The 20,211-nt window shown below is 35.6% G+C and overlaps 1 protein-coding gene across 2 annotated transcripts in view; it reads left to right on the forward strand.

Annotated features, from left to right (window-relative positions):
* The window catches only part of LOC138706658 (intraflagellar transport protein 81 homolog), a 96,777-nt gene that overhangs the window by 20,420 nt on the left and 56,146 nt on the right, over positions 1-20,211 (forward strand). Inside the window, exons 10-14 of one of the 2 annotated variants that reach the window (XR_011334043.1) lie at positions 2,444-2,633; positions 4,813-4,928; positions 5,016-5,176; positions 7,842-7,970; positions 8,976-12,847. Coding sequence is in view for 1 of the 2 variants with exons in the window: in XM_069836204.1 (XP_069692305.1) it covers positions 2,444-2,633; positions 4,813-4,928; positions 5,016-5,176; positions 7,842-7,970; positions 8,976-9,072 (693 nt within the window). In the remaining variant the exon portion in view is untranslated. Of the gene's footprint in view, positions 1-2,443; positions 2,634-4,812; positions 4,929-5,015; positions 5,177-7,841; positions 7,971-8,975; positions 19,033-20,211 lie in introns of those variants that run through there. The other variant, XM_069836204.1, reaches the window with a different exon arrangement.

The raw sequence follows: 20,211 nt of genomic DNA on the forward strand, positions 1-20,211 counted from the left end.
TCTGTGGTCCCAACTAATTCCCCATAAGACATAGGCTTTTCTATCTTGCTTAATACGACAAACGTATATGCGTCTACCTCGCATATGATGTCATTTTCAACCTCAGTTTGGAATACAATTTTCTAAGAACCAAAGTATTTTGCTGAAATCTGGCAAATCCTTTACTGTTCCCTTCTATCATAATCCTCTGGAATGCAGGCAGATTCCCCATCCCATTGTAACCTGCACGAATTCATGCGGTATTAATGGTACCTGCATGCGGTCAGTTTCGACAGGAAGTTTTCACTAAGTACACGCATTTTAACGCAGTATGGCCACTAAAAGAAGTGACACTTTAGAAGCCATTAGAATTGTGAACATTTCTATGAAGCTAGAGGAGGGAGTATGAAGCTAGGAGAAGGAGCAGTGAAATCGCAACTGAAATAATGAACATAGAATTTAATTTAGAAAGTGTATATTGGGCAAGTAGGAGACAACAGAGTAAAATGACTGATTACTTCACTCCTCAGTAAATAAGTTTGGTGAGTAATGAACAAACTGTTTTAATACAGAATACTGTATTTATAATTGTACATGTATTTTATTGTGTTCATGGTATGCTTAAAAGTGAATACATAAATCTAAAATAAGCCTAATTATGTTTATTATTTTTCATTTTCCACCTCACTAGACTGATAATATGAATCTCGGTTACTATGACACTCGTTTATAACAACATAATTTTCAAGTTCCTTGGATGTCGTTATAATCAAGTTCTACTGTATTTGAATGAAGAATTACTTATTCCTGATGCACTTAAGTTTATCACTTAAGTCATAGTTTTCTGCCGAAGGGCAGGTCCCTCACTGCAAACCCAGCATTCTCCAATCTTCCCAATTTTCTGTCTTCCTTTTAATCTCTGCATACGATCCATATAGGCCTATCTTAATGTTGTCTATCACTTGATATCTTCTTCTGCCCCGAACTTTTCTCCCTTTCACCATTCCTTCCAGTGGATCCTTCAGTAAGCAGTTCCTTCTTAACCAGTGATCCATCAAATTTCTTTTCTTTTCCTGATCAGTTTCAGCATTATTCTTTCTTCACCCACTCTTTCCAACACAGCTTCATTTCTTATTTTGTCTGTCTACTTCACACGCTGCATTCTTTTCTATTTCCAAATTTCAAATATTTCTAGTCGTTCCTTTTCACTTTATAGCAATGTCCATGTTTCTGCCCCATACAATGCCACACTCCACACGAAGCATTTCACTAGTCTCTTCCTTAGTTCTTTTTCCAGAGGTTCGCAGAAAATGCTCCTTTCCCTATTAAAAGCAATTAAAAGCACCCTTTGCCATTGCTGTTCTTTTGACTTTCTGGCAGCAGCTCATGTTACTGCTTATAGTACAACTCAAGTATTTGAAACTGTCCACTTGTTCCACAGCCTCATTAGAAATTCGCACATTTACCTTCTTTATTTTTTTTCTGATAGCCATGGACTTCGTCTTATTTGCATTTATCTTCATTCCATATTGCTCACAGCTGTCATTTAGCTCCAGTAGCATATCCATTAGTGTCATCTCCTCTTCTGCTAACAATGCTATATCATCAGCAAATCTTATGCACTTTATTCTTCTTCCTCCTACTATTACCCCTCCCATGTTCTGAATATAGATCTTCACTAAATTCTTCAAGTAGATGTTGAACAGGATATGGTGATATAGGCTTATTAAAGATAAATGTGATAGAATTAAAATAGTTTTTATGCTCGACCATGCCGAAATGTAGTAATTATACACCTGGTAGCAGCCCTTTAATGGACCTCATTAAAGTAACCTATTCATTAAAGTTCAGGTGTTCAACCAATTGGAAATCACCATTGTAGCATTATGAAAGTGCAAGGATCGATTATTCTTGGATATGCAATCGAAAGACAACTAGCGAAATGTCATGGAGGCTGGAAATCCAATACTGTCGCAGAAGGTTATGTTCTGTTACTATAATAATCAGCGTTAATTGTAAATGATATTCAAATAAATTCAATTTGTCATCTCGTTTTTCAATGTCTAAATCAATTTCCAGGTTATATCAAGATTAATGTTCATTTACTCTCTAGATTATATCAAGGTCAATGACATTATTGTTCCTCGGAAAAAATCAATACTTTCGCGTCTGCGCACAACTCACAATTTACGAGATATTGCACAAGGTCACTTCCGCTCCCCAGTCAGTTAAGAATAATATGAATACTTATGAATAATTTCAAGTTAGAAATATGGTCGAGCATAAAAAGTCGTATGAAACTTGCCTATAATGGTAATTAAGACACTCGTATGAAAATTATGAAACTCGCTTGCGCTCGTTCATAAACATACTCGCGTCTTAATTACTACCATTATAGGCTCGTTGCATAATGTACTATAATACCATGGATTGTTAAGAAAAGACGTTGTGATGTGCAATGTAGGCAGTGGAAGAGGCTCAGCGTGGAGTATCTGGGTTCAGAGCAACAGAGGAGCGCATGGAACAAGTATCAGGGGAGAAAGCAAATGTCGACCAAGAGAAGGGACAGACTTTGGAAGAAATGTCTGCTCTTGTCCTGGAATTGACTCAGCGGATTGCCAGCAAGAAAGCTCAGCTCGCACCCATAATCAAAGGTAAACTTTTCAGTGTATTTTTTGTAATTATGCTGTGGATTTGCAGTTTAGATTTAGATTTATGTTATTATTGGATGTGCATGGTTTCGAACCTAGAATATCTGCTTCAGTACTGTATCTTTAACGACAAATTTCACTGGTGCTCTGTTAGCCTGTTGTTAGATTATGAACATTGTGTCAGACACCCACATCCAAGTGCCAGCAAGTCAAATTGGAATTTGTAATAGAAAGATTATAATAGATATGTGTACTACCATTTATTCTGGCATTATTCCATCATTTCTTTATTCACTGTAACCAATAAATTGAAATACACGGGCGGAATAATATGCTACTGTGATTTCTCACAGATCTTATGGTTCATAATAATCATCCGTGGTGCTACAGCCCTTTAAGGGCGCCTATTGATCAAACAGCTGCTGTCCACAGCCGAGGCAGAGGTGGACGATCATCCAACCAGAATGGCGGTATCGTGTGGTTAGCAGGATGATCCCCCCCCCCAGCTGTTATAATTGGCTTTCGTAACTGGATTTCGCTACTTATCGTAGCTCCCCAAGTGCATTACGATGCTGGGTGGGCACCAGTCCCATACACTAACCAAAATTTCATGAGAAAATTTCTTCCCTCATGATGACTCGAACCAGCATGCATTTCGTAATGCAAGTCCTAGGCAGGATGCCTTAGACCATGATGTCACGGAGCAGGACATGATAGACACAGTAAATTACCAATCTATGGCAGACACTTATGGACTTTATGCAGTGAACCTAGATGTAAATCCCATACACATGTATGCATTGTCACGGACATACTCTTTTTCTCATAAACTCTTAACAGTTTCTCTCACACATTTTCTCTCATGTTTTCATGCATACTTCTCTCACATGTTGTTCTCACTTTCTCATGTAAATTCACCTGAACTCCATGGGACTTGGATTTGGGCTGCATTGTGGAAAGTCAACATTCTAAAAGTGTCTCTCTTACAGTAGATTGATTGCTAAAGCCTCTAGACATGGCCGCGTAGTCCTTTTTGCAAGTTTGACTATTTAATTTTATTCTGAGTTTTGTGTCCCTTTCCTAAAGGTACGGTCACATGTCGCTACTTTCGCAGCACTGCAGTACAAAATATTGTGTAACTCTCGTATTATTACGTGTGAACAACGTTGCAACCCAAAAAGTAGCAACTGCCGAACCAGCTGCCCGCTACTTTTTCATGCTGCATGCAGCTTAGAAGTAGTGTAATGTATGAACAAAATTCTGAAGGTTGCAGCCCCAGCATTTTTGATATGTTTTGTTGAAACTTTTGCAGTGGTTGCTAACAGTGTTGCCACCCAAATGTGTCAGTCGTACTTTTATTGATTGGATATATTTTAATGTTTAATGTGATGAAAATTAATGATTTGTAACAGTTACTAAATTTACAACACGGTCAGAGTATATTTGCTGATGATGTAATTAATTTTTTTAATTTTCCGTAGTGTAGTTTCAAACAGGAGAGTTGCCAACATTGATTACGAGAATATACTATTGGTTATCATTTAATGTATAGACTTTTTTAATAGCTTTATAATAAAAATAATGCCAATTTCTGAATATTAGTTAGGACAGAAAAGCAAATAATAGATAAGTAAGCTATAGCGCCTTGTATGTGAACAGATTCGCAACCTCCAGTTGTAACTTTTGCAGCGCTCAGAATGTGCAACATGAAAAGTAGCATACAGTGCGCTACTTTTGGCTTATGTGTGAACAAGACATGCAACTTTTGCAGTTGCAGTTGCAGTACAAAAGTTGCGCAGCAAAAGTAGCGACATGTAACCATATCTTAATAAGATAGTGGATGAGTACAGCAAATGGCAGAATTGAATTCTGACGAAAGCACCAGATGACCAACATATTGTATTATGAATGCTTCCTTCATGAACAAGTGTTTCTTCTTCTTCTTTTTTTTTTCATGGTGTAAATCTACAATCTGGCTTTACTTTCTTCTAAAAGTAAACCATGCCAAGAATTTTTAATGCCCTTACAAATCCTTTACCCTCTATCAGGTTTGAATCTGTTAACCTCTGCTAGAGGCAAATATGCTAACCAATAAACCATTGAGAAAGACCAGGTTTTGCTGGATATTTAATGCAGTGTTTTATGCATTTTCGTATCTTTCATATTCCTTTCTCCATTGTAGAATTGAGGCCTCTGAGAGAGAAATGCCAGGAACTGACTGCAGAGTACGAACAAAAGAAACACGTGTACGACACAACTGCAGCAGGTCTGGAGAGTGCTACAGCAAAACTTGAGCAGGTATGTCACATTAATTGTGCACTTTACGTATGGGGAATGTACTGTATTCCATTGCTGTTGATTTTAATTGTAATTGTTGTGTGTTAGGAAGTGCGCAATCTGAGGGAGGAGATAAGGACGTCAGAGTCAAAGTATCACTTGCTGCAGGCTGAGTCGGTCATCAATCAGGTGAAGCTGGATCAGCTGGCAGAGGAGATGCGACGCTATGTTGGCAACACTGCAGCATCTGACAAGACTAAATCCCTGCGGTAAGAATTGATTAATCAGATGTTAAGAGACACTACTTGATAATTTTATCCAGCATCAAGGTATCTGCTGCTAGGCCCAGTAGTTCTCATTTGTTGAGATAAACGTAGGCTTTTGTTCTTTGTCTCCTATTGAAATTTAGTTATTCATTTCACTGATGGGAAAATCGAATAAGGTGTCGACCTGGTTGGCGAGTTGGTATAGCGCTGGCCATCTATGCCCAAAGTTGCGGGTTCGATCCCGGGCTAGGTCGATGGCATTTAATTATGCTTAAATGCGACAGGCTCATGTCAGTAGATTTACTGGCATGTAAAAGAACTCCTGTGGGACAAAATTCCGGCACATCCGGCAATGCTGATATAACCTCTGCAGTTGCGAGCATCGTTAAATAAAACATGACATTTAACATCGAATAAGGTACATTTAGGAGTGTAATATCAAAGATGGTCAACTCATTTTTTTATTTGAGGTTTCAATTGGCTCTTATAATACTTTTGGCGCTGAATACGAATATGATGCTGCTAAACTTAAAAAAAAAAAAAGAAAAGAACTTGGTTAAAAATAAATTAAAATCTTTGCCTTATGAACGAAAAACGGACAACTCCACACTAGTTGTGCTTCAAAATCGGAAAACTCCAGTGGGAACCAATCATATACCAGTATTGCTGGTTAATTCTCCCACAATGCATCACTCTTCAAATATGGCTGATTGTTTTGTTTCTGGCGGGTTGTACAATAATCTAGTAAATTAAATTGTTTGTAAGTTGTATAAATTACACTGAAGTCGAAAGTAATATAGAAGAAGTTTCACTCAAATAAGTGTTTGTCTATTTAATAATATTTTATTTATTTATTTATTATTGTCTATTTGTTTTACATATGTTGAATAATTTAATATGGTTTAACTTTAATATAGTACTTCTCAGTAAATAAAAGGAAAGGATACTATTCTTACAATAAAATAATAACATTTTATTGTTATATTTATTCTTAAAGTATCCTTATTCAGTACATAAACACGAAAATATGAGGCTGCTTGGCATCGTCTGTGGAGTATATATAATCCATTTTTGAAACTCATTTCAGAAATCTTGTTTTCAATACCGGACTATTTTACTGAAAAAAATTGCTCCCTTATTTAAAAAATGGCTCCCAACTCCACTGCCTTGCAAAAGAAGTGGCCAACTTAAGGTTAAACTTAAATTACAAACAAAATACAGAACATGGATTAAAATTGAGGATGAAATTATGTACTTGAAGCTACCAAGAATGCCAGTAACATTTTCTGACATTTTAGCTGTGCTACATCTTACAATATCAGATTTTTGCCTCTCCTGTAAAAAGAAAGGAAATGAAGTTGGCCATCTTTGATATTACACTCCTCGCATATATGTATTTTTGGGTCAAAATATGGATTCTTTAAAACTAGGTTCATAATGTAGTTTGATATGTTAAGAATATAGGCCTATTCCCCAAGTTTCATATCTATATTCAATCTACAAATGTGTCTAAAAATTATATTTGTTTTACCTGCACAGGGCCATGACCTATTCCTGGTGTGCAGAACTACAGAAAATTAACTGTTGTTCCTACCTTCTGAATTGTGCTCACCACGAAAGTGTCACACTGCTGGATGCATAGCTTTTGTTCATTTCTCTATCAAGTTTAAATAAACACTTTCACTGCTTTTGGACTGATGAACAAAAGCAGGAATAAATTACAAAAAAAATAGAATGCAATACTGGGTGTTCATTTCAAAGTGTGTCATGACGTCACTGTTGTGAGTCAACGATTTGAAGCGAGTTTCAGCTTTTATGTCAGAGAAGTTGCCTATTAATCAAGGTGTTCTATCTGAACTTGAGAACGTGTACGGTATAACTTGAACGTCGTAGCAACAGATGGTGGTCTGTAAAGTCTGTGTGCTACCATAACCTCTTTCGAACTGTGTTTTGCGCGGGCAAGTCGTACTCAGGGTATTTATCATCATTGGTTGCGTATGGCAACATTTCACAATACAAATCAAATGCTCCATGTCCATGTTGACTGTCGAAGTTAATGTCAACAAATACGTAAGTAATTGTCTTAACCCTCTCCACATATCCCGACAGTAAGAAAAAGTCACCTCAGTACGTGTTTCCAAACAGTTCACATTCCTGCCACTACAGGTGTTACCGTACGTATCGGTAAGTACTCTTCACAATGAATGCCGTACTTGCTAGGCAACTTCTCTGGCACATAAGTAATATGCCACTGTGGAAGTGTAGGAAGATTGAATTCTCTAGGCTCAATGACTAGCCACATGGTGGCATACAGCGAGCCATGACACACTTTGAACTGAACATGCAGTAGACCTTCAACGGCTGCAGCACTTCTGGAACCTAAAAGAAGACCATTAAAAGTATAAAGTGATTTTTTATACTTAAATGTTTTTGCTGCTCTTTCATTTCTGAAGCTAACTTGCGAATATTTTTATTTTTACATTTTTGTAACATGTCGAAAACTACGTGACCAGTGGTGTTTTAAGGTTTTGTTTTCAGTTTTTCCTCATTATTTCTAATTATATTCATTCTTGTAAGTCCTCTCATAAGTCTCGTGTTATCTTTATCTCTGTAAAAAAATTATTACAGCTATTTGATATTTTTGTAGCACATTTATTTTCTTTGACAGTGATCAGCTAACTCAGAAAATAAATGAGCAGGAGAAATTAAGTCGGCAGCTGAAAGAAGATCAACGTATTGTCAAAGATAATCAAGTTAATCGCGCTCATCAGATGAAATTGTGGACTGATCTTCAAAAGTAAGTAGAACTAACCATATTGTAAGTTTTCAGTTGAGTTTCAAAAGAATTGTTATTCAACAAAACCTTCTGTAAAACATTGTAGTAGTCTTTAAGTAATTTTTGGGTGAAACAGGTTAAGGATAAGAAAGAAAGATGCAGTAAACCACGTGCCTATGAAAATTGGCCTGTAGATATTTTGTTGGGCCTCTAAATATTCCTCGCTTATTTGCAATAAGATGACATGAACAATACAAACTTACTTACTTACTTATTTACTTACTTACTTACTTACTGGCTTTTAAGGAACCTGGAGGTTCATTGCCGCCCTCACATAAATCCGCCATTGGTCCCTATCCTGAGCAAGATTAATCCAGTCTCTACCATCATATCCTACATCCCTGAAATCCATTTTAATATTCTCTTCCCGCCTCCCCAAAGGTCTTTTTCCCTCCGGCCTCCCAGCTAACACACTATATGCATTTCTGGATTCGCCCATACGTGCTACATGTCCTGCCCATCTCAAACGTCTGGATTTTATGTTCCTAATTATATCAGGTGAAGTATACAATGCGTGCAGCTCTGCGTTGTGTAACTTTCTCCATTCTCCTGTAACTTCATCCTTCATAGCCCCAAATATTTTCTTAAGAACCTTATTCTCAAACACCCTTAATCTCTGTTCCTCTCTCAAAGTGAGAGTCCAAGTTTCACAACCATACAGAACAACTGGTAATATAACTGTTTTATAAATTCTGACTTTCAGATTTTTTGACAGAAGACTAGTTGACAAAAGCTTCTCAACCGAATAATAACAGGCATTTCCCATATTTATTCTGCGTTTAATTTCCTGTGAAACAAACTGTCTTAATTTTTTTTCCCCCAGAATTTTTTTTTTTTTTTTTTCATTCAGATGATAATTTTAAGATTAAACGAGATCTGCTGAAATTGCATATGTCCCCACAAAATATTATGTGTTGTATTTTATATAATCTTATCATAGAAAACTTCTTTAAACTTTGTTTGCAGGTTGTTGGAGTGCAAGAAACGCTGTCTTGAAGAAGCAAGGCAACGCTCTGGTACTGTGCACAGAGAAAAAGGAGCCGAAACTCTAGTCCTGCAGTAGATTGGGACTACTGCAGTTCATTAGTATATTAAAATTCTTCTAGTCCATTAAAAAAGAGGCACAAATGTCCATTCCAGTAGTTTTAAGAATCTGTAACAGATAGTAATAACATACATGGTGATGTTATTAAAGATACAGTCTTAGCGTGAAATGACATACCATACATTTTAAATTATAGTTTTATTAGTTCTTATGCTAATTATATAAAAATGTATTACATTAGTTTCTAGTTAAATATGTATTTTACCTAATATTTAATGGTAAAGAAACAAGTGATCTCATTCAGTTTATTATCAGAACTTGCATGTTTCTTAAGTGTAATTCTCTTGAAGTAGGCAATGGATAATTAACAATGCTTTGGTCCAGTTTCTTCAACCTTTGTTAAAATGCACCTAGCATAGAGTTAATTAACTGTAAGTTAAAAGTATGAATTGCTGTTAAAAGTATTGCATTTCTTCAACTTCACATTTCAAATTTTAACATTCTGTTTGTTAACTCTCTGTTAGGACCAGAGATTCTATAGTTTAACCATAACCTATAACCAAGTATAGGCTCACTTCTGTTTTCTGAACTCTGACAATTGCGATTCTCGCTTGTTTCCGTTGTTTGATTCAGAGATGATAGAAGTCTTTCTATTCTCTCAGGTTTGATTTCTGCTTCTTTCCTCGTCTGTATCACAATAGCATGGAGCGGCGTATTGGTATTGCTGTTATGAAATGGAAAACACTGGAACAAAAAGAAATTGTGGGACTAATTTCTCTTCGTTCGAAAGAAACCTTCTGCTGGAAATTATTTCGCAGTATAACCGAATTAATGAGAATAACCAAACAAATGGATCTAAGTTGAAAGCAAAAAGTGAGGCTTGGCAGAAAATAGCCTATACCTTTGTATGAACTTCTGATCTGTCTAATAACAGAAATCATCCCCTCTGTTTATGTATTCATGGATATCATTTTCTAAATAATCCAGATATATAAGTTCAGCATCTAACGCACCAGCCATATTGGATACTTCTATGCTAACAGAGAGTTAAATGATTTAATTGGATGAAATTGGGCAGTTAAATTAACATAGGTTTTAACAGCCTGTTAGTACTAACAGTAGTTGAAGAAATGCTTCAACTGTTAAGTTTACAGTTAAAATGGAATAACACACTGTTATAATTTAACAAAGGTTGAAGAAACTGGGCCTTTCTAAATTAACTGTTCTTCTTTCCATTGCAATATCAAGGCACCAGGCCTCTGTCTAGGTTAAAGGATTTTTTTTTTTTTAATTTCTTGTGTTGTCTCACACTTCACAGCAGCTCCATGATTGAACATTTTTCTGATTTTGGTGACTATCATCTGACACTCACTGTACATATTCTTTTCATGCTTCATGATGTTATATTATTGTGACTGTCTTTCTATTTGTTTGGAACTGTTATCTAGTATCTTCACTTGCACTTCATCTCTAATAGCTTTTTTTTATGTATGGAAGGTCCGGGGTTCGATCCCAGGTGGTAACAGGATTTTTCTCATTGCCAAACTTTCAGAACGGCCCCGAGGTTCACTCAGCCTCCTATAAAATTGAGTACCGAATCTTTCCCGGGGGTAAAAGGCGGTCAGAGCGTGGTGCCGACCACACCACCTCATTCTAGTGCTGAGGTCATGGAAAGCATGGGACTCTACCTCCATGCCCTCCAAGTGCCTTCGTGGCATGTGATGGGGATACCTTTACCTTTTACAGTGTGTTTTTAGATGCAGTTTTCTGCTGTTGCCAGACCCTGCAGACAGAACTGAATTATGAACACATGGTACATTTACTTGGTTAAAATTCTGTGAGTCTGAAGCCTTACGAATGTAAATGTAAATGCTAACATTAAAGCTAGAAGTCATTCAATTAAATGCGACCATTTACAATATGTTGAAAATTCTACCCAGAAATTTGAAAACTCAAGTCTCCTTCTTGGAAAGAATAAGGGAGTTAGAATGTGTATTCCAAATCCCCACAGGTCGAGAAATTATCTCATCCGAAATAAATCCACTTGATTTTAATCTGGATATCTACAATTTAAACTTACTTCAAGAGATCCACAAGAAGACAGACTATGACAAAAATGCTCTGAAATCCTTAGCACTGGAAACCATTCATAAGTGATTTCCATTACAAGAATGGATATGTACTTTTACAGATGACTCCATAACAGACTATGACTCAGTGCTGGAGGATGCGGAATTTGCCAGCTATTTTCCTTTTATTGTCATGATGGACAAAGAACAACAAACGTTGATGGAGAAATCTGTGCAGTACTGGGTGTTCATTTCAAAGTGTGTCATGATGTCACTGTTGTGAGTCAGCGATTTGAAGTGAGTGAGCTTTTATGTCAGAGCAGTTGCCTATTAATCAAGGCGTTCAATCTGAACTTGAGAACGTGTACAGTATAATTTGAACGTCGTAGCAACAGATGGTGGTCTGTACGGTCTGTGTGCTACCATAACCTCTTTTGAACTGTGTTTTGTGCGGGAAAGTCGTACGCAGGGTATTTGTTATCATCGGTTGCGTACGGCAACATTCCACAACACAAATCAAATGCTCCGTGTCCATGTTGACTGTCGAAGTTAATGTCAACAAATACAAATACTGTATATAAGTAATTGTCTTAACCCTCTCCCCATATCCCGACAGTAAGAAAAAAACTCGCCTCAGTACGTGTTTCCACACAGTTCACATTCCTGCCACTTTTGGTGTTATGGTACTCTTCAGAATGAACGCTGGTACTTGCCAGGCAACTTCTCTGACACATAGGTAATACACCTCTGCGGAAGTGTAGGAAGATTGAATTCTCTAGGCTCATCGACTAGCCACATGACGGCATACAGCGAGCCATGACACACTTTGAACGGAATACGCAGTAGAAACAGCAATGACAAATTTGTTAATTATAGTCATGTCGTTGTTATTTCCGGCGTGACTCCTCCTCTTCGCTTATGCCTTAGAAAGTGAAGGCTCTATAAAGTCTAGGTAGGTAGTATCGTTCACCATTTTTGTTCTTTCGTTGCCGACCTACCAGACGAAGAATCTATTTGCCGCACCGTTAAACATCACGTCATAGCTCCTTTGATAACAAATCAAACGTGCTGTAATTCAACAAATAATTAAGCGACAAATAATGTCCTCGTGTGCTTTCTGCGAACGCCAACGAAAGAACAAAAATGGCGGGCGATTATATTAAGTATTTATCGAGCCTTAGGAAATGCATAATGTGATTAGCAGTGAATGGCAAGACTCACATGTTTAAATGCAGCAGACCTGCAATGTGATTGGCTGCCAGAAATAAGAGCGACAGGACTATAGTAATGCATTGTTGCCTGCTGAGTGGGGATCTGGTAATAATAGCGTGATAAACATTGCATTCAATATCTTGGGTATATCTTTCCTGTTGTGAGTACTTAATTGATCATCCTGAACTATGCATTTCCTTTCACCGAGTAATGAATCAAAGCTGTCGCATTGCTCCGGTACTCCATAAGGAGTATGAACACTGTGTACTTTGCAATAGAGTCAATTTGATGATTAGGGCTGGGATTTTGATGGTGTATAAATTACCAAAAAGGTTCCTAGAAATAAGCATTCATAATGTAAATATTCTTTCAGAATGCCAAAAGGAACAAAGAGTAATGATTTAAAAATTACTTTTGTTCTGTCAACATTGGCACTGTATAAAAAACGCAACATTAGGTACGGTACTTAAAGTAACACATAGACATGCCCATCTACACTGAAATATAATTATGTTGTTGTCCAAATCATTCTGTTGATGTGATCTAGAATAATTCTGTTTTGATTTGAAATTCGTAATTCATAATACTATGTTTCTACGAAAATTACATCATGATATTGAGAGAAAATGAAAACAATGCTTCAAAACTTAGTGCATACAACGAGTGCATAGGTTAAAGAAGTTACTGATGCTTTATTTGTTGTTCGTTTTTTTTAATTGGTAGTACACAAGAAAAGGGAAGAGATATCCTTTAAATTAATAAACACATTTTACACTTGTCACATGGACAGGAGTAATGATCATTTTATGCCGAGCTTCGTATGTTTATTGCTTTCTATCACTTTTCATAGTTTTCGTAATTTTATTTATAATTTTTTCAGAAAACTGAGAAAAATAATATATATTTCAAATAATACAATCATGAAGAAGGAAGTGGCTATATACAAGTGTTGTAACGGAGTGATATACCATTATGATGTTTGTAACATTATGATGTTCTAAGATTTATGAGCGGGGACGAACTGACTTGTGGCACCTGTCCTGATTTAGCTGAAAAACTCTGGTCATGCAATTATAATTTTTTTCTTCAAAACACTTTAATGGATGGTTAAAAAAGATTCTGGGAATGAAGTAAATTACAATGGTGGTGGATTTTCTTGATGTTTAGTGACATCAGTTATTTCTTGTTTGTTTGTTTTATATTGATTTTTCAGCATAGAGATATAATATTATGTTATGCAAGTTTTCAAAAACAAAGAAATGCCGATTGTCATCTAACTGATTCTTTTACTAAAGAGCACTTTCATATGTGTTTTAAAGGGAGCATTGGACTGGTCCATTAAAGGTGGATGAACATTAAAATATTGCTTAATATCAAAGACGGACATCTGTCGTCTCCATAGTTTTGATCTAGAGGCAGTTTTTTAATTCACAATGTTCTTTGTAATACTTAACACAATTTATTTTATAAATGTAGCGTTAGAGTTTGCATATGGTTTCACTATAACTGGAAAGAGCATGAAAAACTTTATAAAAAATCACAGCTATCTAAATTTCGATTGAGGTCAGATGTCCGTCTTTGATATTAAGCTACTTATTTATACTAAATTCGTATAAATAAATATTAAAGTAATAAATGAACATCATGGTTTTACAGAAATATCATTTGAAATATATTACATAATATATTAAACAACAACAACATATTATAATGTGAATATATATTTAGAAACCTTTGAAAATAGTCTAAACATACTTCAAGGGAACAAAAGCAGCTTTTATGAATTTCAATAAATGTAGGCTAATTTACGAAAAGTGGTGAAAAAAACTGCTTTATTTGACTGCAAAAGAAGCTATATTTTCACCATAACAAAAAAAAAAATATGAACATAAAAATCAAAATCCTAGTCCCAGTGATGATAATTGTGATTGATAGAGAAGTGATGGACTACTGGTAGGGGAAACAGGAGTAACCCATGAAAACCAGTACCAAAAACTGTCTTTGTCCACCATAAAGTCTAGACCAGACTTGAAAACTTGTTACCAACTTATGCTGGTGGTTATTAGCTGATACACTCTTGTTAAATTTATGAGTTTTTTCAGAACTTTCATTTACGCAGCTTCAGTTTTATTTTAATTGTCTTTTTTAGAGTCCAACATTGGCTACCAAATACTAAAGTCAGTTTTTACATTACAGTGTGGGGTCTGAGTTGGATGTCTGTACTCTTTGTTTCTTTTTATAGTAAAATCATGTAGACTTGCCTGAAATTGAAGTCAGAATGAACTTTCAGATTTTTATAGAATTAGTGGAATGGTGCATGTTTAAACTAGAAGCCATTCTGCCTAATTTAGAGACGTTTCCTTAGAAGGAAGCACGTGGTTGGAACATTCCATCGTATCTAGTCATTTGAGATTTGTTAAATTGTGATGAAATCTTAGCAGATTAGCCTCTGCATATTGTTACCATATCAGTAATAAAAAGTGAGATACGAAAATAGTGCAGCATTAGCAATTAAATATTTAGTTTTAAATGATAAAGGTTGCTTGACATTGTTTAGGTCAAGATTTAAAGGAATTTTACAGTTTTAACAGTTGTAAGACAAATGTGACAAAGTTACACAAAAATTTATGTTTGGTAAACCTTTCGTTTGAAATGTTTTTACTGTACTTACCTTAATATAAGATGGTGTTGAATTGACTACAAGTTCGACAGATGATTTCTGCAACATAAACTTCTTGTGGTACCAGTAATGATTTCTCAGTACATCTTTGTTTCCTTAATTAATGGTATAAATTATCATAGAAAGCAAGATGGGTAAAATAGGGATAGTATTACTTATTTACTCACACTGTATTGCCATCAACTTAGGGTTCATTATAAATTCTAACAAATTACTTTGCATAATGTTCTTGTTACATTTAGAGTTTAAGATTATTTTAATACCAATACTTTAATTTATTATTAATAAATCACTTTAAGTAATGGATGTTTGGCAACACTGTCACCGAAATGTAGATGTGTGCTTTACCATAAAGTGTCAGTAATTAGAATGTGTAGCAGGCAATTACATAATTTCCCCTCACTGTTGCAGAGAAGTGTTGACTAGTGCTACAGCTGGCGCCAGCATTTTTGGCGTGTGTCCTAGATATATAGTGCCCAGTTTGTAAGCATGTTTCTAGTGCAGCTGAGAATGGCACCACTTCCTATACACGTCACATCAACCATTTGCCAAACACAGTTGTCAGACTGACTGCAGCAAATGTAAAACACTCAAACTTAACGTTCCCATTATTCATTTCACACGTCAAAAACGGTGACGCGGACTGAATTTACTGCAATATTGCAGCTATTTTTGGAAACAAAGTCGATTTTTCACTAAATAAAAATAAATAACGCAAAATGGGAAAGGAAAATTCTGTTCCTTTTATCTTAGCAGAGGTGCCAATTATTTCTGATTTCCCTCTACTATTACGACATTATGACCAAAGGAAAAATTATTTCTGCAAAAATTAGCCGTATATAAATTACATTTATTCCCAAAAGAGGAAAATGTGTAAAGAAATTTCCAATTTAGTACGAATTTCTTAAGCATGCAGAAGTTGTAGATATTTCACACAGAAAAAGTTTTTCATATTCAACTCCTGGACAATTTATTAAAAAATTCCCAAATTGGGTAATGAAGTTGAGCATGCGGTATGATGTATGGTTCAATAGATCTTGAAGTTAAACTTCTGCATGGGATTCTGTGACTGAAACAGATTCAGGATAACACATTTTCTTAGCGTTTAAGATTCCTGATCACATACACAATGTATCATTTGTGCTGCGAAAGTTAAACTCTCGAAACTTTCCACTAATTTCTTCGACACTTAGGCTTTCCTGCGTTTAAACCTAGTATTCTCTCCTTCTCCCAAATTCTGGCTCTTCCCATGAGTAGGTTTTTACAACTTTCAAGTCACACACACACTCTTTATGCAACCATTGTTCATTGGTTTTTAAGAACCTATCAATCATTCTATTTGATTCATGAGTCTGCGAAACAATTCACCACAAAACCGGAGAATATGTCTTTGTAATAATTTTACTTGATCAGAGGAGTTTTCTGTATCCGCTTTTGCTATACCAAACCGAAACAGAGCGCCTTTCTGCAACTCACGCCTGCCCTTCTCTTTCAACAAAATCTGAAACAATTCCCTCTGTGAACAACGGTATTCCATTCTGAAACCAACATAAATTATATAACTCTCGTGGGTTTACAAATATTTCTGTATATTTCAACATATTAAGTCAAATTAAGCATGTTTTCTTTGCTGAATAATAATGAATTAATATTAAAATTATTCGTATTTTAGTAGCTTAATTTGTCACTATGCAAACAAATTTATTTGATTTAATTTTATCAAAAGGGGTAAATATGGCCCAATTTTCCATTTAAGACCATATAGTAAACATGTTAGGCAACACATCAGTTAAATAAATAATACTGGGCAACGTTGGGCAATTTTTGCAGGTCTGTTTGAAGAATAAACTTCAAAATCACAAACTACAAATATACATCCTATAATAATACATCCTCAGACACACAGAATATTTCAGCGGATCAATATAGCTATAATATACAGGGTGTTTCCGAGGTGGTGTTACAAACTCTCAGGGATGATGGCGAAGGGTACATGTATCAATTTGAGATAAGGACCCATGGTCCGGAAATGACTGAGTCGAAAGTTATAAGCAAAAATAGTTGTGTGGAAATGAGATTGTAATTTGGCACCGCCTACCCTCCTTCCCTTAACCTTTGAAAAGATGGTATGGGCCGGATGTCTCCTACGTGGGTACTTGTCCCGATACAATCTGTGAGCTTGTCTGCTGTTCCCATTGGCTCATCCGTATTCGAAAATCAGGTCTGCATATTCCGCTCTCGTGTACTACTCCATTTCACTAGGACTGATCGACTGGACACTGCAACTTGTACACATACACTGCTGTCTACAGATATGCATATAAGGACCGACCATGTCCGTTACACATTACGCTATCTGCATTGCTTTAGTGTAGTTTCCTGTCCCCATCCCTCAGACAGCGCACTGAATGGAATACCGTAAGTAGACAACGTAAACAACGTCAGATGAATACAGTATGTGTAAGATGTACAGATAAATACACATAAATAGAAGGTGTTCAGAGGAATAAAATTATTTCATTTCCACACAACTATTTTTGTTTGTAACTTTCGACTCCATTTCTGGACCAGGGTTCCTTATCTCAAATTGATACATGTGCCCTTCGCCATCATCCCTGAAAGTTTGTAACACCACCTCGGAAACACTCTGTATAAATGCCAAAACTTAGTTTTACACAGTCAATAATAATACTTGCCTCTCAGTTCACAAGGGCACAAAAACAATATCTGAAACTCTTATGAAAAACACGCAACCACAACACTGAAACCACGACACTTCATCCACTCACTTTACAGGCTCAATAAGAAATAAGTAGAGGGAGTTTTGCTAAGAGGGTGACAGTGCTATGATTGCCAGACCATAAGGAATGAGGGGAACTAAATTAAACACTATAAAACTAAAAATGAAATTAACATTTTTGGCCAGCTTTTGTGCCTCTAGGAAGCACTATAAAAATTCAAGTTCTTTGTTTTTATGACCATGCTAAAAGATGATTCCCATCAAGCGGTGACGTACGATTATTCGAAACTAATTAAACAAAGGTTTTTTAAGATCACACATTTTAACGAGTATTTCATACACATCATAACCCTCAGACATCCAAACCCATACAATCGCACAACTGCTAACCACTTAAATGTTCCACGCAGTTTCTGCCATTTTAAAAATTTATTGCTTTGTAATATGTACAATAATAAAGTATGTGTCATTTAATGACACACACGTTGTCATAGAGCACAAAATATTTTCCCTGTGATGTCGTCATTATTAAATCCACAGTTAAGGAAACAACTTATAATTAAGGTAACTATAGTTCTCATCTTTTTAAGTGCTGTTATGTAAGATTCTCTGTAGTCTTATTTTTTACACAATTTTTTTTTCATGTTATAATTTTGCACATTAATTGAAGAGTGTGGTACCAAAACACGTTAAGTCCATTTTTATGAAAGGACTGGGCTAGTTTTTAATCTACTGGTCTGTAAACTGAGCGAGTTTTCAAGTGACATGTACAATAACACAAACTTGTAGACAAGGTGTGGCGTTGTTGTGGAAGAAAAAAAGCTTAAAATGTAATGATAAAGGTCTCAAACATAATGATGTATCATCCTCTGAAAAGCAAAGTGCCACTTTTACCGGAAATGAGTTATGGTGCTTAGAATAAATTGCGCATACTGAAAAAATTCCGTGAGTCCCAACAATTTTTTTCCCTCTGATACGTTGGTTTAAACTTTGACTATCACATTCACCACCATGTAGGATAATTATCGTAACTGCTTTCCCCGTAAAGTCAGCAAAATTGTGTTTATGATACTCTGCCTTGCAGGGAACTGGCAATGTATGTATAAATCATAAAAATGACGAAATGGACTGAGTGAGTTTTGAGATCATATTCTTCAATATTATTTTAATAATTTATTAAATATACACATTTTTTCTAGTTATTTCTAGTCACATAAAAATCAGTGTTGTTAAAATATTTTATTGTAGCTGAAGGACAATAAACAGTTTACAGCAATTATTCATACTATGTAATTTTTTATAAGGTCAGTTTCTAATGTTTCCAGATTTGGCCAACTAAGATCTTCCTGGACTTCTGCTAATGTGGTGGAATTGAATTCCATTTTTGAGATGAATCCACATAGAAGGCGGAATTCATTACTCCCACTGATACGATGATGGTGGATAGGAACTTTTACACCAATTCCACTTTGCTGCTAGAGCCATCTGCACTATAAACTAGGTACAGTAGACGAATGACACAAAAAGTCTTAGAGAATTTTGCATACGACATTAATCAGTCAAACTTAACCGTAATATTGATGATGTTAAACAGCAATTTCTTATGTAAGAAAAAAAAAAAAAAAAAAAAAAAAAAAAAAAAAGAAAAGAAAAGAGATTTCATTTTATCCCTATATAAAAAAAGTCTTTTCGAATCTTCTGCAAATACATCTTTTGCACGGCTAAGAAACTTGGCAACATATCTAAAAAAACTTCTTATACTTTCCTTTTCTGTTGCGCTCATTTTTGTTTCGAATATAACATCCGACAACTTTCTGATATTGGCACCAGAAAACTCAGATAAGCTATCCTTCAGTCAGAAATGGAAATTAGTTTCATGGAACGGAATTTGGAGCTGGAAAGCTAGGACTGACATATACACAACCCTTTATTTACAACCCTCCACAACAAGTAACTCACTTCATATCATAGTAACATCTAACTTGTACATAAGCGTATTATGATGTCTGGTATATATGCTTTCGCTTTTCTTTCAGTTTGTATTGGAAAGTTCGTGTAGTGGTATTTCCTTCCATATTTCATAGTGTATTATTTTACATCCGTACATTGTTCTGTGTGGCAAGATATTCATGTAGTGACAACTTAGGACATCCTTACACCACATGGTCTATTATTTCTTCACCTTTTTGGAACAATCTACTTTGAATGTCTGCATTTTTCTTGAGAATGTGTTACTAATGTTAACATCTTTATTACTATCAATTATCAGATCCCTGAAGTGAATCCCACATATTGTAAAACATTCTAGATATGAGCTATTCCATCTCAAATCGACCGAAATATAGAGAAAATTGACCATACAATTTCTAAATACAATGAAACTTTTTTTGTACGTAGAGAACTGTGATACAATGCTTTGTGCAAAGTTTGAGGCGTCAGAACTTCTAGTGTTTAAA

Source organism: Periplaneta americana, chromosome 9, assembly GCF_040183065.1.
Source record: "Periplaneta americana isolate PAMFEO1 chromosome 9, P.americana_PAMFEO1_priV1, whole genome shotgun sequence".
In the NCBI taxonomy this organism is placed as follows: Eukaryota; Metazoa; Arthropoda; class Insecta; order Blattodea; family Blattidae; genus Periplaneta; species Periplaneta americana.